This window comes from Amphibalanus amphitrite, unplaced genomic scaffold (assembly GCF_019059575.1).
Source record: "Amphibalanus amphitrite isolate SeventyFive unplaced genomic scaffold, NRLGWU_Aamphi_draft 000536F_arrow, whole genome shotgun sequence".
Lineage (NCBI taxonomy): Eukaryota > Metazoa > Arthropoda > Thecostraca > Balanomorpha > Balanidae > Amphibalanus > Amphibalanus amphitrite.
Genome location: NW_024882030.1, coordinates 1 through 26453, shown reverse-complemented (window position 1 = coordinate 26453; position 26453 = coordinate 1). Strand labels below are relative to the sequence as shown.

At 48.7% G+C, this 26453-nt stretch overlaps 1 protein-coding gene and 1 long non-coding RNA gene across 2 annotated transcripts in view; both read left to right on the top strand.

The window, feature by feature from the left end:
- Positions 1 to 23523, top strand: part of LOC122393457 — a gene marked incomplete at its 3' end in the record, with an annotated part of 144660 nt that extends 121137 nt beyond the window's left edge. Inside the window, exons 7-8 of the mRNA XM_043389475.1 lie at positions 22465 to 22861; positions 23309 to 23523. Of these exons, the coding sequence (XP_043245410.1) occupies positions 22465 to 22861; positions 23309 to 23523 (612 nt within the window). The remainder of the gene's footprint in view (positions 1 to 22464; positions 22862 to 23308) is intronic.
- On the top strand, positions 10351 to 13199 carry LOC122393473. Its single transcript, XR_006258700.1, has 2 exons — positions 10351 to 11581; positions 11872 to 13199. It is a non-coding gene; the product is annotated as an uncharacterized LOC122393473 (long non-coding RNA).
- Positions 23524 to 26453: the final 2930 nt, after the last annotated feature.

Sequence of the window (26453 nt, the reverse complement as noted above, 5' to 3'; positions counted from 1 at the left end):
TCTGGGAGCCGCCGTCAGTCCGGGGTCACCCGCGAGAAGCCTCTTCAGTTCGACCGACCCGAGCCGGAGGACAACCGCTGACGCTTGTGACCACACTGAGAAGCGGAAGCGCAGAGAAACTCCAGAATGTGAGTGTTGTTGAAAAGTCTGCTCAATCCCTGATCCTTGCCCCCCCCCCCCTCTGCCCAGCCTACCGTGCCGTGACGACTGCCAAACATTTTCGGTTGCCATAAAATGCACTCTCAATTGGAATTGGAAAACTTAAATTACTTTGAACTTATTGGTCCAGACACCCTAGTAGCATATTAGGATCTGAATTTCGAGGTCATGTCAGAGTCGCCAGCAACTCGTTATCATCCGTTGGAATTCACGATTAGGCCGTGAGCGAAATCCTAAAATTTGAATAAGCAGCTCAGTGTCACGAACGCTGAAATTGATGACAGGATGCGTGACCACATTGAATATGTCATTGTCTTTGGTCAAACTGGTTCGTTCGATTTATTATAATCGGCGGTGGTCAAGTGCGATTTGAGGTTGGAATTCGTTTGTGAAATTAATGGTGTAGATTCGTGCTTAATTCACTAAAAGTTGCATTGCGAAATTATTGGTAATATTGCTGAAGGAATCAATTGCGAAGTCGAAATCAATTATTGAACAGGTAAATACGGTTGAAAGCGAATGTAATGTTTTAAGGTGGCGACTGATTCATGCGATCGATCTATGAATATGGCTATGAGTTATGATTTTCGACAGATACGAATGCTTGAGCTTATGGCGGAATTTCTTCTGTTACTTAGGTGCAGAGTTGTGAGCAGTGGTTTGGGGTTGACGGTTTGACACTTTGCGACTTTAGATGGTCACTTTGCGTCATTGAAATTGCGAAATGTCGAGTAACAGGTAGATGTAGAATTGTTTGTGATTAGAAATAATATGCGACTAATATAGGTACCGATCGTTGTGCTTTTGTAGAATAAATACTAGAAAGGACCATCTTTGTTGGGGAACGATTAAATGGGACAGGAATTTAATTAAAAAAAAACTTACGTCGAATGGAGCTGATGAGGTGTCGAACAGGGAGATATTGCAGCAATATTTTACCAGATTCACACTCACTGACACATCCGGTGAATCTACCCGGCCAGAAGAGACAACACACACGAGCACTGTACCGCGAGTGTTGACGCGCCCATAACGGCGTGACTGTGACTGACGGTGTCGACGCGGCGCTGGCCGGCGGCCGTGGTATTCGTCGTCCCCGACGCGGGCGTTGAGCCGCCAGAGGGCGCGAGGAGCAGCCACAACAGGGGCAGTGGGTTAGCCGTAATTGGGGCGCGTGCGGTAGGTGAAGGTCATCGTAGGTATAGGCATGGTTAGTTGTGGAAAGTTGCCACGGGATAAGAACGTAAACAGTTAATGCATAATTCTAAATACGACATGCTATGTAATATCTAGACTGCAGTTCGTTTGATGTGCATTGTTTACTGTTGATAGGATGATTTAAATTAGATTTCCTCTGAAAAGCTAGCGATCCGTATGACAATATTCTGGCATTCTATAAAGATAAATTGTATAGGTAACTAGTAGTCCATCAGAAACTGCCATCAGAAACTATCGAGCGAGTTTCAAGGAGTCATTTCCGTTTGAGCACTCAGTAATTTACTATGATACGGCGGTCACAACCAGACGACAGATCGGTGCGTACTAATTGGTTCTAGATCATCTGATTAAATCAAGAGCGGTTCAAGGTCTGCTAGGGTTGTATACGAGAACTGATGATTAGGTTCACGTGTGCAGCAGAAATTATGACTAGAGATTACGATTTGGTTTGGATAAATAACGCGTTTCTGTTATACGCTTTTTGCGAGTTAGCGCCAATAATTACTCCATCAATATTGGCACAGGGCATTATGAGGCACAGACGGCTTGTTTGCCCGTCTCCTATGGCGTAACGTTTACCAGCATGACTGTATGAGACACAGATGCACTTCTCTAAACCCACGTCCAGACCGGAATAATAAGAGGGACACACCGTCACGTACGCAGGGCATATGCACGTTTTCCGCCAGTGGTACCGGCCACTGTTAACCCGCGCCCGGCTGGGGGTCCTGGATTTCCACGCCCTGCTGGGGGGGGGGGGTGTTTGAACACCCCCCCTTGTAACTCGGCTCCTGGGCCACGTAGCGATACGCGGAAGGCGGCGTTCGAAAGAACGTAAAAAATAATGACGAAATCACTTCGGTCAATTTTTTGGTCAGGTCAAAGGTCAGGTCACCAGAGGTCATTGAAGGCAAAATTTCGCCGATTTCCAGGTTGAATGTCGAAAATTTCCAAGAAGCCGACGCATAACTAGAGAACCAATAGAGCTACAGCGCCGCGGAAAAGCGCATTCGATAGCCCTATTAAATCCCTTTCTGAGTAATTCTCTCAGATTTGACCTAACGTCAACGGTTTTGCCTGCAGGGGGCAAAAACTGCAAAAATAGCCGATTTTTTCGGAAACAGTTTTTCTGCAATAACTTTTGACCCAAGCATTGTACGTGCTTACTTTTACCGGCATTGTGTTCCTCTCGTCAAGACGCATCGAATGAACTATAAGTTGACCTTGAAAGGTCAACTTGAAAATTTGACCTCAGGTCAAGGTCATGACCTGACCGGAAAGGGTCATGTTGCATATCAGTCGATCCGTATCGTCGAGCTGAACACATCTAAGGCGTTTTCATTGCTCTAGCATGCCTCTATCAAAAGTTATTTGCGAAAAATTGTTAGATACCATTCGTGACCTAAGATGACCTCAGGGCATAAACAAGGGTCACGGACACCATTTTCATGTTCAGTGTGTCTAAAACACTTGTAATTCGGTGTTTGGGAGTGTTAATAATGTCTTTTGTCCAAAAGAGGCGCATTTCAATTTTCTCCCATTGACTTATAATGGGGAGGTCGCAAAATTGACCTGACCTTAGGTCATCGATATCAAAATTCTGAGATATACATTTTGTACATGCTATTGCTCTTAGCAATCGCTGAAAGTTTCAAAGCGATCGGTCACTCGGTGTAGCTATGACAGACATAGAAACTTTTTATGAGGTGAGGTCACTTCAAGTGACCTGGTGACCTGACCTTGAATGACCTTGGTCTGAAATTTTCACAACATGTGTAGAATTGATGTATGATAAGGTGTACCAAAAACGACGGCGCTCCGCGCCGCCGTTTTTGAGATATTCGCGAAAAACCACAAGGGGGGGGGGTGTTCAAACACCCCCCCCCCAGCAGGGCGCGGGTTAATTTTCCCGCTTAGGTAACACTGGGTGAGAAGGCAGTGAGAGGTTTCTACGGCAGGGGGAAGGGGGAAGATTGGCACAGTGCAGTGGAGAGTAAGTTATGCCAAAGGCAGTAAGCCGAAGGTCAGGGGTGAGTCACCCAAAGGGCGGATAAGGCGAGCCGTAGTGTCCCGGATAAGTCCTCATACTTATTTCGTAAAGGTACGTTAATCGGTACTGGACAGCCTCAGGGGAGGGAAGAATGTACTCCAGGACACGTAAGGCCTTGAAGAGTAAATCCCATGGTTTAAGGAGAGTTCCTGAGGAGAGTTCCAGGATATGAACGGTGGTCCCTGGGTCGTGAACGGAGGTGTTACACGCGGACCGGAAGAGGGCATAGGTAATCTCTCCCGGATAGAGAGATAAGTCGGATGTAAATCGCGTATATGTGTACCATAAGTCTATCGGACGTGTAGTGAATCCCATAAATTAGCAGGGTGGATATTTGTGCAATTATTCTGGACGGCCCTGCGATAAGTATCTTAGTCGCCGGTTAGCGGAGCATGCATATGGATTTCGGAAAGAGACATTTATCTCGCCGGGGAGACCCTGGTTTGTAAGACGCCTAACACTATCGGAGGGAATTTCGGGGGCTATCAATTAAATTTGGGTGTATACATGAAATGCAAACGTAATGCGAGCAAGGGTGTGAGAATGACGACGCATGAATCTTAGAATAAGGCCGATAGGAATTTGATAGAATTCGGTTACGGCAGTCGAACAAATGATTCTCGAGGGCAGTTAAAACTAGCAACGCTAATACGAATTAAGTGGGCAATTTTCTTAATGGGAAGGCCAGTATAGGAATGGGTGACTGGACAAATGATCACATTCAATTTATCAATGTAATTACCACCCATATGTTTGGCAGTGGTCATCGGGACTTCGAATGCCCTGTCCTTCGCCTGCCCAACTGTGCCGCAAACCCAGCTGATCGGATCCCTCTATCCCAAATCCGAGCAGTGAAGAAGCATCTCGTGCATCATGGTCTATACAATGAACAGAATCATCAAGCCTCTAAATTAAAAAGCATCTTCCATCAGATGTATTTGTATGCAAGGTGGATCTATCTCTAGACATCTCCCTCAGGGATATCTACATCTCCCTCAGGTGGATCTCAACATCTATCTCAGGATCTCATCACTATCTGGATCCCTCCCTATAGCTATCTCAGGATCTCTTCAACGACTCTCAGGTTCCCCTGTATCACCAGCTCTACTACCGACAGCATTACAGCAGCGAATTATTCTCTTCTGCTACAACCAGTTGAACAACAATGGACCGCTGTTTGATTAACCGCAGATGAAGTACTCCTGCCTCTATTCTTTCTTTCTTCTTTCTTTACCTCGCTACAAATGGCGCCCAAAACGTGGGGATTTGATAATTCTCAAATTGTGAAGCTGGTAGACTGGCACAAGCCGCCGAACCCGAAGTTGATGAATTGAAAGTCAACCGTATGGAGAAGAGGAAGAAGTTGAAGAAAGGAGCAGGTGTTCGAAATACTGGCAGCAGTGGAAACGAGCGTGCTGCAGGTGTCGACGTGAAGAAAGAGGATGAGCTAAAGAAGGCTGTGTGAAGATGATGAAGCTTATGATGGTGGCTGATGACAGGAAAGTTGAAGAATTGGGCATGTGTTCGAAATACTGACAGCAATGGAAATGAACGTGCTGCAGGGGTCGACGTGAAGGAACTGATGAGAGGAAGCGGTCTTACGAATACTGAAAAAGGACATAGAAGAAGTTGTTGAAGATAAGATAAGGAAATGAAGCTGTCTCATGAACAAAGGATCAGACTAATACAGAAGTCAGGCCGAAAATGAAACTTGACAATTGTTTGCATCAGCATATCAATTCTTCTACGTTCTGCTGTATAACAAGTCCAAGTCAAGGTCAGCTGCTGTATTGCAAAGGAGAGCTCGAACTTTCTAGAGCATTGATGATAAGAGGACAGCAATATCAAAAGCAGAAGAGGAAGAAGAACAGGCGGAATGCTCGTGTTGTACTGAATCAAAATCAAACACGGTCGTCTTCACAACACAGCCAAGGCGATGATCAAGTTGGTGAGCGAGGAGAGGGTGCCAGGATGCTGCAAGACCAACTGCCAAACGATGTATTCAGATGTGCTGCCTCGGGGGCCACCCACCTGAGCTGCAATGGAGGTCGCCCACCTGAGCTGCCACGGAGCCTGCCACCCGGGCGGCCACGGAGGTCGCGGCAGGGCCTGTCATGGAGGTCACCTACCTGGGCTGCCATGGAGGTCGCCCACCTGAGCTGCCACGGAGCCTGCCACCCGGGCGGCCACGGAGGTCTCGGCAGGGCCTGCCATGGAGGTCACCTACCCGGACTGCCACGGAGGTCATCCACCTGGGCTGCCACGTGGGCTGCCCACACGGGCCGCCGTGCAAACTGCCAACCCGGGCCGCCATGGAGCCGCCATCCGGGCTGCTGTGGAAGCTCCCCACCCAGGCTGCCGTGGAGGCCGCCCCACCCAGGCTGCCACCCGAGCTGCCGTGAAGGCTGCCCACCCGGGCTGCCATGGAGGCCGCCACCCGAACTGCTGGGGAGGCCGCCCACCTGGGCTGCCATAGAGGTCTTCACCCTCCTGAGAAGCCGCTTACGGGACGGCCAACGACATCGGACTAACCAAAGTGGTTGGTGCCCGTGACCCGGATCTGGTGAACGACAAACTGAGGTGGGGACGAGGAACAACAGGTGCGTGTGTGTACTGTACTAGGTATACGATGTCATGTTGTAGGCGTTGCTGAAGATCAGATGATTGTGTAGATTTAGATGAGTAAGGGGTGTGACTTTTTTTTGTATGAGTTGCGAGGACGCAACTAGGGTTGTTTGGACTGAAGATGTAGCACGCTACATCTTGAACATTTAACGTAATATCTTTTCGGCACGGCTCGGTCTGGCAGTCCCCCCCCCTCGCAGTCCGGTCACAGGCCTAGCCCTCCATTCACACACCCGTCGCTGCTACCGGGTGACGCACAGCTGAGCGGAGCGCTGCTGCTGCGCTCTCCTCCCCTCTCATTATTCACTACACCCCCCCCCCCCCGTCACCAGGCCCGCCATCCCCATTCAGCACTTTTCCCCAACTCCCTCAACGAGCACTGTCCGTGAGAATAGCCCGCAGTAGACACATCTGCGAGAAGACGATGCCGGTCACATCAGTACGAACCGCCGAGGCACAGCTGAGTCAACAAGCTACGTCAGAACTGCGGCCGGCGGCGGCGGCGAGCGAGCACGTTAAGGTACTCTGTCACTTGTCACGTACTCTGTCAGGTACCACAACAGCTGCGCCGCGCTGAGTCCCACGGAGGGAATGGCAAAACCAGAAAGATCCTACGGCAAGCAAAAACGCTGTAGTTCCAGAGGTCTTCGCAATGGGCAGCCGTTAAACTCTCATTACGACGCTCGCCTATGGAGACAGCTACCGCAGGATGAGCGTTCCGAGCCTCCTCAAATAACGCTGGATCAGTAAGATATGTCAACAGATCATGGAGCAGTGTCAAGGATGGATGCCGGCTGGAGCACACAGCCTCCTTTGTCGGGCACAGCAACCCAGGGTGAGTGAACCTGGCAAAACAGCCGGGTGACCGACCTCACAATGGCCTCATGAGGTAGTTCCAGAGATCTCCGCAGAGGAAGAAGGCGCTGACTTACGGCCACGCCCCGGTACGGTGGGCGGAGCAAGAGTGACGTCACAGGGGCGTTGGCGGCAGACGAAACGGAAGGAAACAAAAGTTTGAATAAAATGAAATTGAAGAATCAAAATTAAAACTCGAAAATCACAAACCTTTCGGGGATTGTTTTATGCCAGCGATTACTAAAATGATAAAGCACTCAACACGAAGACGATTCGACGGCCAAAAATTGCAGGCACAGAGGAGCAAGGTGACTAAACAGGACAGAGGGCGCCATCTTACGGCCCCACCCACCAGAAGAAGGCAGAGGAAGATGACGTCGCAAGGGCGTGGCAGTCACCCCTCCCCCCCCAACTATAAAAGGGTGCGCCACCCAACCAGAGAGAGAATCACAGTCGAGCAGCCGAGAGTCACAGTCTGCAGCTGGAGCCGGGGACGCCTTCTGGGAGCCGCCGTCAGTCCGGGGTCACCCGCGAGAAGCCTCTTCAGTTCGACCGACCCGAGCCGGAGGACAACCGCTGACGCTTGTGACCACACTGAGAAGCGGAAGCGCAGAGAAACTCCAGAATGTGAGTGTTGTTGAAAAGTCTGCTCAATCCCTGATCCTTGCCCCCCCCCCCCTCTGCCCAGCCTACCGTGCCGTGACGACTGCCAAACATTTTCGGTTGCCATAAAATGCACTCTCAATTGGAATTGGAAAACTTAAATTACTTTGAACTTATTGGTCCAGACACCCTAGTAGCATATTAGGATCTGAATTTCGAGGTCATGTCAGAGTCGCCAGCAACTCGTTATCATCCGTTGGAATTCACGATTAGGCCGTGAGCGAAATCCTAAAATTTGAATAAGCAGCTCAGTGTCACGAACGCTGAAATTGATGACAGGATGCGTGACCACATTGAATATGTCATTGTCTTTGGTCAAACTGGTTCGTTCGATTTATTATAATCGGCGGTGGTCAAGTGCGATTTGAGGTTGGAATTCGTTTGTGAAATTAATGGTGTAGATTCGTGCTTAATTCACTAAAAGTTGCATTGCGAAATTATTGGTAATATTGCTGAAGGAATCAATTGCGAAGTCGAAATCAATTATTGAACAGGTAAATACGGTTGAAAGCGAATGTAATGTTTTAAGGTGGCGACTGATTCATGCGATCGATCTATGAATATGGCTATGAGTTATGATTTTCGACAGATACGAATGCTTGAGCTTATGGCGGAATTTCTTCTGTTACTTAGGTGCAGAGTTGTGAGCAGTGGTTTGGGGTTGACGGTTTGACACTTTGCGACTTTAGATGGTCACTTTGCGTCATTGAAATTGCGAAATGTCGAGTAACAGGTAGATGTAGAATTGTTTGTGATTAGAAATAATATGCGACTAATATAGGTACCGATCGTTGTGCTTTTGTAGAATAAATACTAGAAAGGACCATCTTTGTTGGGGAACGATTAAATGGGACAGGAATTTAATTAAAAAAAAACTTACGTCGAATGGAGCTGATGAGGTGTCGAACAGGGAGATATTGCAGCAATATTTTACCAGATTCACACTCACTGACACATCCGGTGAATCTACCCGGCCAGAAGAGACAACACACACGAGCACTGTACCGCGAGTGTTGACGCGCCCATAACGGCGTGACTGTGACTGACGGTGTCGACGCGGCGCTGGCCGGCGGCCGTGGTATTCGTCGTCCCCGACGCGGGCGTTGAGCCGCCAGAGGGCGCGAGGAGCAGCCACAACAGGGGCAGTGGGTTAGCCGTAATTGGGGCGCGTGCGGTAGGTGAAGGTCATCGTAGGTATAGGCATGGTTAGTTGTGGAAAGTTGCCACGGGATAAGAACGTAAACAGTTAATGCATAATTCTAAATACGACATGCTATGTAATATCTAGACTGCAGTTCGTTTGATGTGCATTGTTTACTGTTGATAGGATGATTTAAATTAGATTTCCTCTGAAAAGCTAGCGATCCGTATGACAATATTCTGGCATTCTATAAAGATAAATTGTATAGGTAACTAGTAGTCCATCAGAAACTGCCATCAGAAACTATCGAGCGAGTTTCAAGGAGTCATTTCCGTTTGAGCACTCAGTAATTTACTATGATACGGCGGTCACAACCAGACGACAGATCGGTGCGTACTAATTGGTTCTAGATCATCTGATTAAATCAAGAGCGGTTCAAGGTCTGCTAGGGTTGTATACGAGAACTGATGATTAGGTTCACGTGTGCAGCAGAAATTATGACTAGAGATTACGATTTGGTTTGGATAAATAACGCGTTTCTGTTATACGCTTTTTGCGAGTTAGCGCCAATAATTACTCCATCAATATTGGCACAGGGCATTATGAGGCACAGACGGCTTGTTTGCCCGTCTCCTATGGCGTAACGTTTACCAGCATGACTGTATGAGACACAGATGCACTTCTCTAAACCCACGTCCAGACCGGAATAATAAGAGGGACACACCGTCACGTACGCAGGGCATATGCACGTTTTCCGCCAGTGGTACCGGCCACTGTTAATTTTCCCGCTTAGGTAACACTGGGTGAGAAGGCAGTGAGAGGTTTCTACGGCAGGGGGAAGGGGGAAGATTGGCACAGTGCAGTGGAGAGTAAGTTATGCCAAAGGCAGTAAGCCGAAGGTCAGGGGTGAGTCACCCAAAGGGCGGATAAGGCGAGCCGTAGTGTCCCGGATAAGTCCTCATACTTATTTCGTAAAGGTACGTTAATCGGTACTGGACAGCCTCAGGGGAGGGAAGAATGTACTCCAGGACACGTAAGGCCTTGAAGAGTAAATCCCATGGTTTAAGGAGAGTTCCTGAGGAGAGTTCCAGGATATGAACGGTGGTCCCTGGGTCGTGAACGGAGGTGTTACACGCGGACCGGAAGAGGGCATAGGTAATCTCTCCCGGATAGAGAGATAAGTCGGATGTAAATCGCGTATATGTGTACCATAAGTCTATCGGACGTGTAGTGAATCCCATAAATTAGCAGGGTGGATATTTGTGCAATTATTCTGGACGGCCCTGCGATAAGTATCTTAGTCGCCGGTTAGCGGAGCATGCATATGGATTTCGGAAAGAGACATTTATCTCGCCGGGGAGACCCTGGTTTGTAAGACGCCTAACACTATCGGAGGGAATTTCGGGGGCTATCAATTAAATTTGGGTGTATACATGAAATGCAAACGTAATGCGAGCAAGGGTGTGAGAATGACGACGCATGAATCTTAGAATAAGGCCGATAGGAATTTGATAGAATTCGGTTACGGCAGTCGAACAAATGATTCTCGAGGGCAGTTAAAACTAGCAACGCTAATACGAATTAAGTGGGCAATTTTCTTAATGGGAAGGCCAGTATAGGAATGGGTGACTGGACAAATGATCACATTCAATTTATCAATGTAATTACCACCCATATGTTTGGCAGTGGTCATCGGGACTTCGAATGCCCTGTCCTTCGCCTGCCCAACTGTGCCGCAAACCCAGCTGATCGGATCCCTCTATCCCAAATCCGAGCAGTGAAGAAGCATCTCGTGCATCATGGTCTATACAATGAACAGAATCATCAAGCCTCTAAATTAAAAAGCATCTTCCATCAGATGTATTTGTATGCAAGGTGGATCTATCTCTAGACATCTCCCTCAGGGATATCTACATCTCCCTCAGGTGGATCTCAACATCTATCTCAGGATCTCATCACTATCTGGATCCCTCCCTATAGCTATCTCAGGATCTCTTCAACGACTCTCAGGTTCCCCTGTATCACCAGCTCTACTACCGACAGCATTACAGCAGCGAATTATTCTCTTCTGCTACAACCAGTTGAACAACAATGGACCGCTGTTTGATTAACCGCAGATGAAGTACTCCTGCCTCTATTCTTTCTTTCTTCTTTCTTTACCTCGCTACAAGTGACACGCGGCCCCTCGCGGACATCCCTGCCCTGACCCAGTCAGAGGTGGCAGCGGTCAGCAGGTCAGTCGGCCGGACGGCGACGGCGGATATTATGTGTATCTGGATAGACCGCAATAACCCCAGAAACTGGGTATCTCTTGGAGGTTTACATAGTAATACGGGCATGGGGACACTGGAAATAGAAACAAACTCTTTGCAGAAGAATAGGCATCCACAAGCAGACTTTTTGATTCAGGTGGTTGTGTTGATGCGATGGAAACAGACAGACAGACGGACAAACGGACGGGCAGCTACATTATCTGGACTGGACTGGTATTAATATAGATATGGACATAATATTGGATGGCATAAGGCTCTTAGTATCGTGTGAAACATGTGTAGCAAATTGCAGCACCACCAGACTGGGAACTTGAGGTAGCTGGAGGCATATATGTTCTGTTATGAATGGCATTGGAACTGCAGGGTGTCTCCGTGTCGAGTCGCCCGCTGGTGCCACTGTGTGACTGTGTCTCGTATACTAACCTGAGTTCTGTTTTGTTTTGATGTGTTGCAGGATGGCAGTGACCTGCAGGAAACTGTATAGACTGCTCCTAACCTCCTCACTCGAAAACTGCCAGGCTGTCCTGACCGCCCTGCACGATACAGACCTGGGATGTGACAGTGGCCAGTCCCGTACCATCAATCTCTGTGTCCCCAGTAAGTGACGGCGTCTCTGACCACCCACACCAGCCGACATGGCGCCACCGGCCTCTCGGACACCCACACTGACGCACGTTACGTCACCAGTACTGACGTCACAATTGGTTACGTTTATGTCCGTTAGTGACGTCACAGTATCAGTATCAGCCCTCATGACGTCATTACTCAGTGATACACACATTGCCATTGTGTTTGTTTCTGTACCTGTAAGTGACGTCATCAGTCTGAGTTGCCCCATGTGACATCACTAGCAATCAGTGTGTAATCTGACGTGCTCTATTTTTCAGAGTCTGTATACGACAAGCTTACTAAGCCACCCAACGGCAGCAAAATCACCGTGTACTACTTCTAAAAGCCTGACTGATCAGTGCCTCAACCGCTCCGGTGACGGCGGCAGTGTCGGAACTCGACAACAGATGGCAGCACCGTGTCCCGTCGGCAGCGCTGTTCTGTACACAATGCACGTCTAGACCTTCATATCCAGAAGTGCTTTGAGCCGCCCTGTCCCATGGGCTCAGGTCCGTGGGTACTTTACCGCCGTGCCAGGCTGGTTTGGGTTGAGTGGCCACCTACTATGAACGTCAAACCCCTTAAGACCCCACTATTTTGCGATAATTTTTAAATGCGTCAACTTTCGTTGACAATATTCTGGCAATGTATGTTTCAGAACCTGCCGAAACTTTTATTACTAAGGTATTTTGACGCCAAACGATTATGGAAGGTACTTCTCATTCACTCGTAATGCTAAGGTCAAATCAGGCCCGGGGAGAGGCTTGCGCTCGGCCACACTCGAGCCCCGCCACCAGCGCCATCTGCTCTAAATGCCATCTACCAGCGCCCGCTACCGCTACCAGCTACCGCCCACCATCAAGCCTGAATGGAGCGAGAGACGCGAGTGACCGGTCGCCGGGCAAGGAGCGCCGGAGGGGTAGGGCGGAGCTTAGCGCTGACGTCATTACGTGGCTCCGCCCCATGAGCGGGTAGCCTCTACCCAAACAGCAGATACGTTCCGTGAAATTTAACATTACGAGTGAATGAGAAGTACCTTTCATAATCGTTTGGCGTCAAAATACCTTAGTAATAAAAGTTTCGGCAGGTTCTGAAACACTCATTGCCAGAATATTGTCAACGAGAGTTGACGCATTTACAAATTATCGCAAAAAAGTGGGGTCTCATGGGGTTTGACGTCCATAGTAAATGCTTGATCATTTGAGCACAGATTGCTACGTTTGTTGACACTGCTTTGATAGGTATATTCAGTATCTGAGATGTATCACGCTCTGGGCCACTGTCCAGCCGTCGGTAAACCGTTGTCACCGTGCCGGAGGTACCGCCCTGGTGGCGTCACGTGTGTTGTGACGTGACGTCACGCTGGCTCACACCGCTGTGCTGTTGTGGTTGTAGTTTCAGTTTATACCATAGAGTCGTTGGAGCTAGCTGTGAGGGTGTCCGGTCCGGGCGATATCGGACCTCGCCCGTCACTGTGTCGGACCGTCGGTGGTCCGGTCGGCTGTGGTTGGTTTGGACCGGATATGTCCGGTTCGGTGTCGCTCATGGGATATCACGGGCTGATGGCGATTGAAATACACAGTGGTTGAGACGTTCAATACACAAATGTTACTGGGTTTCAAAGCGCCACTGCAGTGCCGTTATTTCGTGACGTTAACCCGTCAAAGGGATTGTAAGGCTTCTGACCATTATGTAATGCTTTGAGCATAGCATTCCATAATGTCATACGAAGTTGTGATAAAAAGAAGTCACCTACTTGAAGTGACGTGGAGCTCTAATGTCAGGATGCTTCATAAAAAGTGCGTGCAACTTCAGGTTGCCTAATATAAGTGTTGCGTGAAAATTAAGCCAAACCCAGAGAGTTATCAGTAAAAAGAAAAATCGCGTCATTCCCAGGAAATGTATCCCTCACGGGAGGGGAATCATACTTTTTACCCTCACCCCCGGCCCAGCACTTCAGTTGACTGAACCGTTAGGCTGTACTGATTATCACACATCAAGTGTGTCTATGGTGATCAATGTGTCACCCAGCCGGTGCAGTGCGGCACAGCCTACCACTGCAGGCAGCTGATTGCCCGCTGAGAAACGGTGCATCGTTCTGCCGTCAACTGTAGACTGTACAGTGTGTATTAGTTATATTACAGCTGTATGGACACAGCACGGGTACGGATCCGGGACACCACACCATCGACTGGTGGATACAGGACACGGTCTAGTATCCAGCGGTGCAATACAGCCGGTGGTCGTTATTTCTTTTAGAAGGCTGGATATCGCCGGTGGTCGTTATTTCTTTTAGAAGGCTGGATACCGCCAGTGGACACTATTATTTTAGAAGGCTGGATGTCGCCAGTGGCCATATCACATACCTAGAGGGGAAGTGTCCAATAGGGCCTTTCGGTTGTTTTCTCAATTAGGTACTCGCCTCTAAAAAGTGGTGAATATTGACGTGACGTTTATCACTCAGTTCTAATCAATACTCTTACCTGAAAACGTTCGTGGTCCTATCATTGACCTTTGAAATTATGCATTGTTGAACCCGCGACCGCCTGGGGGGGGGGGTCGAATCCGACCCCCCCCCTCCGTTTTTCTTGAATAACTCATGAACCGCTTACGCTATCTACTTGAAACTTGGCATACCTTCTCCCCCATCAATTTGACGTCTCCTGTGCAATTTTTAAGAAAAAATTTCCAATTTTTTTTTTAGATATATCGATTTTAGTGATGTAACTACATGGCGTTTTCAGTCAAAAAATGGTAAATGTTTAAAAAATCGCCAAAAATCGAGGTTTTGAGCAAATTGCAAATTAAGAACATGAATAGACGCAGCTCAACGAGTTCTTTAAAATGGCTATCTTGGATTTTCCATAAAATGCGTTTTTTACCCCTAAAAATTCAAAAAACTATATTTTTTTGGAAAACAGCTGATAAAATCCAAAATTTTTTGAATTTCCAAAAAACCGGAATATACCGGGTGGCCCAAAAAAAAACGTTCCCAACTTTGGAGGCCTATATCTCAAATTGGAGTGCAAATAACGAGCCAAAATTTTCATCAAGTTTGCATCACGTCGTTGCGCATTGGCATGCGAAATTGTAACACTGTACTATCATTTTCAAGCCAGCAATCTTATGTTGAATCAAGTAAGATGTTTTTGCTTTTTTTGCCGATGTTGAACGGAAGTGATGATTGGCTTATAGACGTACTACGTTAGAAAAAGATAGAAAAATAGAACACGTGAATGAAACCAGCACGTACGTTGTTATTTTAAATATTTTTATCCCACTTATGTGCCAAATATTCAAATAATCAGCCAAAATGGTGTTAATGGATGCCACTCGTTTCAACGCTAAGTCCTGTTTCGAGCAGAAGGAGTGGCACGGTGCATGGGTTACTGCTCATCGCCCTCCCTTCAAGAAGATCAAACAGTAAATCGACCGAATAAAGAAAAAAGCTAGAGGGAATGTGTCACCCTGAGGCCTGAACCATCAATGGGACTAGATGCCAGTAGCAGTCATGGCTGCAGGCCATGGTGCCGAGATGAAAGTGGCCCGTTCACTCACATTTTTTAGTAAACATCTGAGCAAAAAAAGTAATTTTTACATGGCATGCTAGAAACACGAACCGTTTAAAAAGTAATTGACCGAATAACATAAAAATCATACCATTCACTGAAAATATAGGCCGCATTGACTATTGGAAGTTTCAGTGTTGCATCTTTATCACTTTCTGAGAAATATTGATTCAAAGTTGGGAACGTTTTTTCTGGGCCACCCGGTATGTTATAGAGCTCTATTAGAACATTAGATGTCCCAGATTTCAACTTTCTATCTTGATTTTTGACCCCCAAATTGTAAAAAAATAGCTCCAACATGCATAGGGCATGGTGACGTCATAAGCATTTTCGTGAATTAGAGGCACTTCTGAACATCGCATGTGAAAACAAATGGCACCACTAGATTCCTGGGACAAAGCTCGTCTAGAAAAGTGCATTTTTATGTCAAAAATAAAAAGTTGAAAAATTGACCTTTTTTTCTGGGCCCTCGTTTAGTTATGTATGGTATAAACGATTTTTTATGCTTTTAATGCACACTTGTCACCAGCACAGTGACTTGGGGTCACATATAACCATTACCATCGGATTCGGCGTGAAAAATAAGCCATAAAACATGTGTCGCACGCCCATGTAGCAGCAAGTGAAAACCGTGACCTTTCGTGACCTGACCTGACCTTGACCCGTACTTAGTATGACCCCTATACGCACATGGTACCTTCACTAGGCCTTTTAGGTCATTTGTGGTGAGTTTCGAGCAGCAGCTATCGATTCCGCTGTCCGTAAGCCTAATCATGCAAAACCCCTGAATTTGACCTTTGACCTGACCTTGACCCGAAAGTTGACCTCAATCTTAAAATCTTAAGAGTGCTTTGGGAAGGTCTCGTAGAGACCTCTCGAACGCTGCCTCGCGGGGCTCGATACGACCATTGGTTCTCGAGATAACAGGGGGGTCGGATCCGACCCCCCCCCAGGCTGTCGTGGGTACGGAAATAGCCCAGGCGGTGCCGGGTTAACCCGTGCCGGGCCGGGGGGGGTGTTTGAACACCCCCTGCGGTTTTTCGCAGATATCTCAAAAACAGCGGCTCGGAGCGTCGCTGTTTTTGGCACACCTGTTCATGCATCTTTTCCGCACATTTTGTAAAAATTTCAGACCCAGGGCTCTCAACGTCAGGTCACCAGGTCAGGTCAGGTCAAGTGACCTCACCTCAGAAAAAAGTTTCAATCCTCGTCATAGCTACAGCGACTGAACGATCGCCTTGAAACGTTCAGCGATTGATAAGAGTAACAGTATGTACAAAATGTTTATCTCGGAATTTCGATATCGGTGACCTAAGGTCAGGTCAATTTTGCGACCTCTCCATCATACTCTGTAACAAATATTCAGTACACTATGGCATGAAAATCAATCAAGCGAAAACGTTCATGGCACCAAAAGGACTTTGCAGGACATCCAGCCAGCTCAGATTAACCTTCGCCCCAGTGGGGGGGGGGGGCATATGTTACCACCCTGTCGCGTTTTTCGCGTGTGAATAAAAAACCGCGGCGCGTAGCGCCGCGCCGCTTAAGATAGCTTTTGGTACATCAATTTTGGACAATGTGTGAAATTTTTGACCCCAGGTCATGTCAGGTCAGGTCACCAGGTCAAGTTAACTGACCAAGCCTTAAAAAAAGTTTGCAATCATGTCCAGCCTGCAGTGTTTGTCAGAAAGGTTTTAAACTTGGTGGATTGCATGCTGTTATGGAAGCCTACAATTTGTATATCTCGGATTTTTTATATCCGTGACCTAAGGTCAGGTCAGTGGCATGACCTTTCCATTACAAGTCAATGGAGAAAAATGAAAATGCCTCTAGATCAGTGTGTACGCATAGGAACAGTCCAAATATTTCAGAATCACAATGATTTAGTCCACTCGTGATGACAAAGGTGTCATTTTTGCTGATAGCCTCTAGAAAGGTCATCCGAGGTCATTTGAGGCTACAAACAGTTTTTTGCCAATAACTCGCGATTGGAAAGAGATAGAACGCTGGGGATGGTCTCATTGTGTTTGTCTTGTTGAGACGCATCGACTGATATGCAACATGACCTTTTCCGGTCAGGTCATGACCTTGACCTGAGGTCAAATTTTTAAGTTGACCTTTCAAGGTCAAATTATATTTCATTCGACGCGTCTCGGTGAGGGGAACACGATTCTGGTAATAGAAATGCCGTGGCTTTTTGTAGTCGAAAGTTATTGTCGAAAAACACTTTTCGTAAAAACAGCTATTTTTGGAGTTTTTGCCCTCTGGAGGCTAAACCGTTGACCTGAGGACAAAATTGATAATAACCTTTTCAAAAGAAGAGTTCAAAAACTACCGATTGCTTTTCAATGCGTTTTTCTAGCTACCATAGTTCCTGAGATAGCGGCATGTTTTCTGAAAAATATAATGACAATTGGCAAATTTTGACCTTTGATGACCTCTGGTGACCCCAATATTGCTCTAAGGTGAAAAATGACCGAAATACTTTCAAACGTAAGTATTAAGAGCTATCGACTGCTTTTTACCGCGTCTTTCTAGCCCTCTTAGTTTTTGAGTTAGAGGTGGGTGGTAACATATGCCCCCCCTCACTAGGGCGAAGTTGGCCGAGACCGCCACTGGGGCGCGGGTTAAGTTTAGACAGTCGATCATCTCTGAAAGCCGCACAGTTAAAAACATCGGCCTCACAATGGACCGACATCTGACGTTCGGGGATGATGTTAGCCAGCTGGTTGGCAGATGTACCGGTCTTTTGATTTCGCCGTCCCATTCCAAGCATGTCATACCTGCCGGACCGTTGCTTACATTGTGAACGCACTTGTGGCTAGCTCAATTCGCTTCTGCTGTACTGCATCTCCATCTACGGGTCCTGCCGCTGCGGTAAAACAGAAAAGCACCGCATTCAGAAACTGTTCAATTTCTGAGCTCGTGTTGTGAGCGGCCGGCACAAATTTGATCACATTTCTGACGTGTTTCATCAACTCGGGTGGTTACATGCTGAGCTGCTCGTGAGCTACCATAGACTTGATTAAAAAGTCGCTCTAGATACTGAATTACCTGCCGACATTGCAGCCATGTTTTCGCATGTCTGTACTCCACAATCCTACTCGCCAGATCGGCCAGCTGCACTGCCACTGCCAGAGAACAGACAGACATCCCAGTGGCGGATCCAGGGGGGGGGGGGGGAAATGGGCATTTGCCCCCCCCCCCCAAACGGCATAATTTTAACATTACGCCTATGGACGAGGCATGGAAAGAATCGATAAATTGTTATGGTTTGCCCCCCCCCCCCCAAAAAAAACTCTGAGCTGGATCCGCCTCTGAGACATCCTCCGGCACTGCAGGCGGCTATCACACTGCAGTGCAATGTTTAACCCGCGCCCAGATGGGGTCTGCCGAGCAACGCGGTCTGATGGGGGGGGCCATTTTGGCCCCCCCCCTCAGATCTCGAGAACCACGCAATATAGCGACAAGCGGTAAACGGTGTTGGATAGCCCCAACGAGGAACTACCTTGTGACCCAATTTCATTGACCTCGGTCAAACCGATGACGTCACAGGTCAGGTCAAAGGTCGAATTTTCACCGTTTACAGGCATTTCAAGAAATGCGTTGTAAAATCGAGTAAAATGCATTTCATTGAAAATCATCGATGGGGAAATGTTCTTCAAACACATATTTTGCTATTTGAGGTCACTGATACCAGGTCAGGTCACATAGGTCAGGTCACTGGGGGGTCACAATATGAAAGTGTCGTGTGATACATGTTTTATGGTCCATTTTACATGACAAATGCGATTATGTGGGTCAGACAGACTTTAGGGCCAGCTTAGGTCACGTTTTGGTCAAGGTCAGGTCAAGGTCAGGTCAAATTAGGTCAAATTTCAAAGTTGATATTTTTGCATAAAATGGGTATCGATTCGATGCAGCTCGTCACGGGGAGTTCAATGGTGGTCTCCGTTTTGCGCTACGAGGTCTAGAATTGCTACAAATTGAGTTCAAAATTTGACGTCATTTATTTTTAACAGTTTTTTCGCTATAACTTGGCCAAAAAAAGAGGCATCGATCTAAAATTTGGTATGTATATCGAAGAGCGCAGGGACTATCACATATATTCCGGTTTTTTCGAAATTCGAAAATTTTTTGGAAATGTTTTGAGTTTTTCTAAAAAAATCAATTTTTTTGATTTTTGGGGGTCAAAATCCCAAAATTTCGAAAATCCGAGATAGCAGTTTTGTAGCGCCGTCTTTTCTCTACACAACCACATAAAGAACTTTAAAATTGCTTGCTAACTGTAGAATTTGTGAGCGTTTAAAGATGTCATGTTTTTTGCTCATTTTTACTCGAACATGACCTCAGTTTGACCTCAATAACTCCTGACCTGAGGTGACCTGTGACTTGAAATTTTGTGTGAAGGTGTCAAATTGATGCCCGGTAAGGTACCCAAAATTTGGCGGCACTGCGCGCCGCCGTTTTCTCGCTATTTAAGAAAAACCACAGGGGGGGCCAAAATGGCCCCCCCCATCAGGGCGCGGGTTAATTAACCGGCTCCCGAGCGAGCTGAAATGCCTCACCGGATGTTCCTTCAAACGCCATCTTAAGCAGCTGGCAGCTGCTGCTGTACACGTGGTACTGTTGTGGTACTGGGACTGATGGCTGATAAGTGAACGCAAGGAGTGAATGAATGGTACTGTGTCTGTGTTTATCTGTTTTAGCCTCACCGTTGTTTTGCCCTTTACCTACCCTGGTTTTACCTCCACTGACGTAGTCGTAAGGTGACTCGGGTGCGGAAAAGCCACCGCATTGTGGATGCGTCTTTAAATATTCTTTGAACTTTGGGAAGCGAATCGCACGACTGGTAAAATTTAAAAGGTAAAAATCAAAAGTTAAAGGCCTAAAATTCAGCGCCACGGACTGACAGACTGCTGGAAACCTGCTGTCATCTATCGGCGGTTGTCGGAACTAGAGATGTCAATCGGATACCAACTTTTTGGTATACCGAATACCGATACCAAACCGATACCAACTTGGTATTTGGTATTTGTCAATGCTAAGGCCTTCGGTATTTTGTTGGTATTATGAATCCTATTCCTAATGTAAAAGAGGCAGCTAATTTGGTAAAAAGTTCGTATTTTTCTCATTTTCCAAAGTCGGTTCGGTTTCGGTATTCAGGGGCGCGGGAACTACTTTCAGACTGGGGGGGGGGGCACCATGATAGAGATGAACCTAGGGTACCCCCAAATTTAGTTTTCTCGCCGGTTTTAGGCCACTTATTTTTCATCCCTTGGCTTTTTCAACAAAAAAGAAAACATTTGCAAAAAAGTGCGGTATTCCGTCTTAAAGTTGTGGGGGCACCACCCCCACGGCCCTTAAGTTAGAGGGGCAAGCTGCCCCCACTGCCCCCCCCCCGGTTCCCGCGCCCATGTCGGTATTTCCTCATGGTTTTTGTTGGTATTTGGTTTGGTATTGGTATCACGATTTTCCGTAATTGACATCACTAGTCGGAACCACATACGGCAAACTGAGCCCAGGACCTGCTGCCACCTATCGGCGATTGTCGGAACCAGAGGCGGCCGACGGTCGAGCCTCAATATACCCTGGGTCGAGCGACGGCCTTGGGACTGCCAGTGGCTGCTGGAAGTGTGGCGTAGCAGGTGGGGGTACGGAAAGTGGAGACGGAGAAATACGGACGGTGCAGACGGCGGTACGGACAGAGGAGACGAGGTGAGGTCAGAGAGAGGGGGGTCAGGGGAGGGGTGACACAGACGGTCACACATCTTTGTGGGGATGAGAGGGGGGAGGAGCTGGCTAAACAGTGTGGTCTTTGTGTGGCCTGTGGGTATTTTCCAGGGGCTAGTCCTCAGCGGCACGGTACCGTGTTGAAGGTATGGCCGAGTGCTGAGCTCCAACAGTTGAACAAGCGTAGATTTTGTTCTTTTCCATGCCCTTAATCTAAATAACTATGTTTATCAGCGCACCCAACATTGCAATTGAGGTAATCCGCTGGGGTGAGTGAGGTCACGTGACACATCCCCATCAGTCTGACGTAATCTGCAGGATAGCTTTCTGCCAGTGGTAGCTATTCAGTGTTAGGTAGTTGTAGGGGTATATCAATATAGGACCTTGGGTGCAGGGTGAAGTGTTGTTGGGTTAGGTAAAAATTAGTCAGGCATGGCTAGTTTTGGCCGGGCTAGGTGAAGCTGATAAGGAGGCCTGAGAGTTGAGACCAGGGCCTGGATGGATTATCGTGACGTTTACAACTCTTTCAATAATCAGGACATGTAAAAACATGGTAAGGAGCGTACTTATCTAAAAAAAACAACGGGCCCTCCCCTTCAGTTTTCCTGAACGGGGAGTCCCCCTGGCGCGGTTCCAGTTCGCCCCGCTGCGCGTGGGAGAGGGGAAGTCCCTTTCTACCGTTGGGCGCGACTGGCTGGCGGTTGCCATGGAGGCGTCTCAGCTACCAGGATGAGGAGCTTGTCTGAGGAGTTTGGTCTGGTCACGGCCCTATATACCGGTCAGGTCAGATTTGACGACCAACTGCTCTCTACCGGTGTTTCTGCTGAACACACAGACACGGAGCTGATCCACGGCCGAGTCAGCCGACGGAGACACGACACCGTGGGTCGGGTGGCCAGTGCTCGGTGTCGGCGGTAGACAGGGGTCAGGGGGGTCAGCGGGGGGTGGAGGGGAGGGGGAGAGGTTGTGGAGGGAGGTGATACGGCGAGAGAGTCCGTGAACACCCTCGGCTGAGTTCACGGCGGGTGGGGAAAACAGACATGAAACCTCGTACGAACCAACTGTGGCTCACGCAGCACGCCTACACCAGCCTCTGACGTAAAAAAGTAGCTCCGTAAAGGCCTCGCCAGGAGTCGTATCTCCCCCTATCCACTCGTTATGAGAGAGGGTCTGGCCAGATCAGGGCTGAGGAAAGGGGTTATTCTATACGTACCGCATCATAGTGTCTCGAAAACTTCGTTACTTTACCCGTGAGCTGCTGGATGAGTTAACGCCCCACTTTTTTCGCCGCGCTTAAAAAAAACGGCCGCGTCGCAGGAGTGCCAAATTCTGGTTGCATGTAGGGAATCCATTGAAGTTCATTGCGATGAAATTTCAAACAAATTGGTGGGGAAAATTAAGGTTGAGGTTTTAGTGACGTCATGACTCCTGGTTTTCCGACCAACAACGGTATGTGTTAAAAAATCTTAAACTCACAGAATAGCCATAGACACATGCCGTTAAGGCCATTAGACTGTTTCAGGTGAAACCGTTCTCTCAGTCTTATATACCGTACGTTCTCTGTTTTAGAAATGGAGCCCAGGCAGCTCCAAGAGGAGGTTATCCAGATGAAAGAAGAGATGGCACTTCTGAAGGAGGAACTGACACATCGCCATCAAGAGGGCATTGCCCGTTTGGATGTGGAACTGACCACACTGAAGAAAAACTGCGACTCACTGAGTGAACAGGTGGTCGGACTGGAGGGAGAAGTGGCCACACTGAAGGGAGACAACGCCACACTGAAGGGAGACAACGCCACACTGAAGGGAGACAACACTACACTGCGTCAGGAGGTGGTCCATCTACGTGAAGAGGTGGTCCGCCTGCGGCAGGCTGTGCTCGAGGAGCGCACCACTCGCCAGGTCGTCGTGGAGGAGCTGCGGCAGGAGGTCCGCCGGCGAGCGGCGCCATCCGACCGTTTGCAGAGGTGAGACTGAGAGGCAGTAGGGGTGGCACCAGGGGTTAGTCGATGAGATGACACTAGGGGCAAATAGTAACAAGAGGTCGGCTTTGGTTGCAGGAGTAGACGCTTGGCGTAGACAGTTGGTCTGTAAAACTCAAACCAGCTGTACGGATAGTCGGTCAGTAAGACTTAACCGGTTGTGAAGACAACTTTCTGTAAGAGTGACGGTTGTGTGATCAGTTTGTCAGTAATAGTAAGTGTACCTTATTTTGTGGATAGTTTGTCTTGTCTGTGAGGCTGTGAGGCAGCAAGGATGGCACTGAAGGTTGGAAATGGGGATGAACACTGCATGGGCTCACGTGGATCGATGGTACGGGACTGTCTCGGAAGAGAAGACGTCTGGAAATTATCTCCCAATGACTGACCTCTGATGACGTCTCACCACGTCATACTGACGTCATTTCGCCACAGTGACGACGAAGAGCCTCGCGAACTGAATTCACTGAAAGACAACAATTGTGACAAGTGTGACGTCACAACCCAAACTGCGGAGGACGCGGGACTGGCGGGTGATAGCTTGAGGCCGCCCGCGCCTCACGAGACCAACATCTACCACCTGGACACCGAGCTGCTGAAGATGGTGCTGAGCAAGATGGACTGCAGGGACATGTTCCGCGCCAGGCGGGGTGAGTTTCCTGGCGACTGGCGAGGTATTATTTGACCAGTATAACGCCTTTTGGGGCGACTAACGGAGCGAGCGAGAGGGTGGGCCTTGCACGTGCGAAATTGCGAGGGGGTACCTCCAACTGACTTGTGCACGGCACCCTACTAACTGGTCTCTAGCGATGTGGCAAATTTGGGCACAATCGGCCCAGCCGTTCTCGAGATCTGGAAGCGGCACCCTGCACGTGCGCACGTGCAAAATGGGTCCCAACTGACTTGTGCACGGCACCCTACTAACCGGTCCCTAACCGTGTACCAAATTTGAGCGCAATCGGTCCAGCCGTTCCCGAGATCTGGAAACGACCCCTGCACGTGCGCACGTGCAGCAGCACCCCAACTCTGGCACATGTATATGCAGTGCCTAGTGGGTGCCTACCTACATGCCAACTTTCAGCGCAATCGGCCAAGTAGTTACCGAGATATTGCAACAATTACAAAACTGACACCTCTTCGTTTTGCACGTGGCACGTGCATAAGGGGTCACCCACATGCATCGGGAATAGTCCAATACTTGGTAGAAGGAATGAAGCTACCCTACAAAAATTACCGCGTGTAAATCGGTCAAGTGATTGCTGAGATATAAGCCTCGCAAAAGCGTGACCACGGCCGGCCGGCCGGCCGGCCGGCCGCTCATACTCAGAAATTTCCGTTATTCTACGTAAGACTCCGCTCGCTTCGCTCGCTCCGTAACAATAACTCAGAGCCTATTTTAAGGGAATTTGACTGGGGGAGGGGGGCAACCTGGAAAATTGTCTTTAATAATCCATTAACCCTCACCTGTATTGGCGTTTTCCAGCTGCGAACGTATATGGGGGGGGGCGTTGGACCCCCTTGCCGTTTCGCCCCTGATCGAGCTAGAGCTTCGCGGAAAAAACGACTGTGTTGCCCGTGATGAAAGGAAGCCGATGGTACCCAATTTAAGGTCCTAGGTCATCGGTTGACCTTCCAGGTCAGGTCAATGACCCAAAAGTCGGGAATATCGGGACCAGTTAGAGCGTCGTGAAGGGTGGCTGCTATGTTATTTCGGGGTGCTGATCACGAATGTCATGTTAGTTATGATCATAGATGATGTCCTCATGCATTTAGGTCAAGTCGGGTCAGGTCAGGTCAGGTCAACCAGTAAGGGTTTTGCCGGGTATTCGTAAAAGGTGGCAACCGCCTCTGACAGCTTCGTAACACGTTATGAAGGCACCAAAACTACTTCGTAAACGGTCAAATGGTTGCTAAATTCGAATTCAGCTCCAAAAACTAGCCTAGAAACATAAAAAACTCGAAAATGTGAACCGAGGTCATCAAAGGTAAATGACCTGACCTGACCTTCCGGTGACCTTGACACTTACCCTAATGCATGGGAGCAACATCATATCCCATGTTTGAACGTTTGAAACCACGAAAAGACTGCAAACGCGCGGCTAATGCGAGACGACATACGCCGAATAGCGATCCCGGCCAAACATGGTGCCATTGTGCTAGGCCGCCGGTGCATCTAAAAGAACTGTGGTGCCCCTGACAAGCCTGAAGTTCCAAGGACAGGCCCGTGGTGCCCCTGACAGGCCCATGATGCCCTTGCGAGGCCGGTGGTGTCCCTGCGAGGCCGGTGGTGCCCCTGCCAGGCATGTGGTGTCCCTGCTAGGCCTCTGGTGCCCCTGACAGGCCTGTGGTGCCCCTGAAAGGACTGTGGTGTCCCTTGGCCCTGACAAGCCTGAGGTGCCCCCGACAGGCCCGTGGTGTCGCTGACAGGTCCGTGGTGCCCTTGCTAGGCCAGTGGTGCCTCTGGCAGGCCTGTGGTGCCCCTGGCGGGCCTGTGGTGGTACCCCTGACAGGCCCAAGTTGGTGCCCCTGCGAGGCCGGTGGGGCCCCTGGCAGGTCTGTGGTGCGCCTGGCAGACCTATGGTGCTCTTGCTAGGCCGATGGTGCTCCTGACAGGCCTGTGACGCTCCTGACAGGCCTGTGGTGCCCCTGACAAACTTGTGGTGCCCCCGACAGGCCCGCGGTGCCCCTGACAGGCCCAAGGTGCCCCTGCGAGGTCGGTGGGGCCCCTGGCATGTCTGTAGTGCCCCTGGCAGACCTATGGTTCTCTTGCTAGGTCGATGGTGCTCCCAACAGGCCTGTGGTGCCCTGACAGGCCAGTGGTGTCCCTGGCAGGCCTGTGGTGTCCCCGGGCCCCAAGGGGGCGGGGGTCATGACCAATATGACCCACCCTTGGATCCACCACTGGTCGACTGACTCATTTGGTATCCATTGCAAAACAAGTCACAGTAGTATGTTTGTCACCCTGTTCCTTTGTGCCCATTTTTATAGTGGGCAAATCTCGACGACTGGGGGGGGGGGGGGCAATTCTGTTGAGTGCGGGGGCATTTGCCCCCCCCCCCAGGCCCCAGTTAACATGTTAAAATAGGCCCTGCAATAACTATTATCCGAGTCAATGTGGTGTGTTTCCTTAGTGTCAAATGGCGTTAGGCAAGGCGGCATTCTCTCACCTTATTGTTAATGCATATACGGATGGTTTTCGACTCTTCTCGACCAAAGTGGCGTGGGGGCCATTATCTAGGTAGTCTCAACCATCTCTATTATGCAGTGATATGGTCATTCTTTCGCCTACGCCTTTTGGGCTTCAAAAATGTGCTGAACATTTGCTCCGAGTATGCGAAAGATCATACAGCTATTCAATACTAAAAAGACAGTCTGCATGGCCATGCTTCCCGTGAGTCTTCGAAATCTATCACTCCCTAAGATATCATTGTGCAATAGTGTGCTTTCATATTGTCGACGAATATAAGTATCTTGGATACCACATTTCGAGCACACGAACCAGTGGACAATGTCGAGATTTGGTCATCAGTATACGATCACTGTGTTGTCGTGCCAATTCATTGAGTCGTAAATTCGCTTT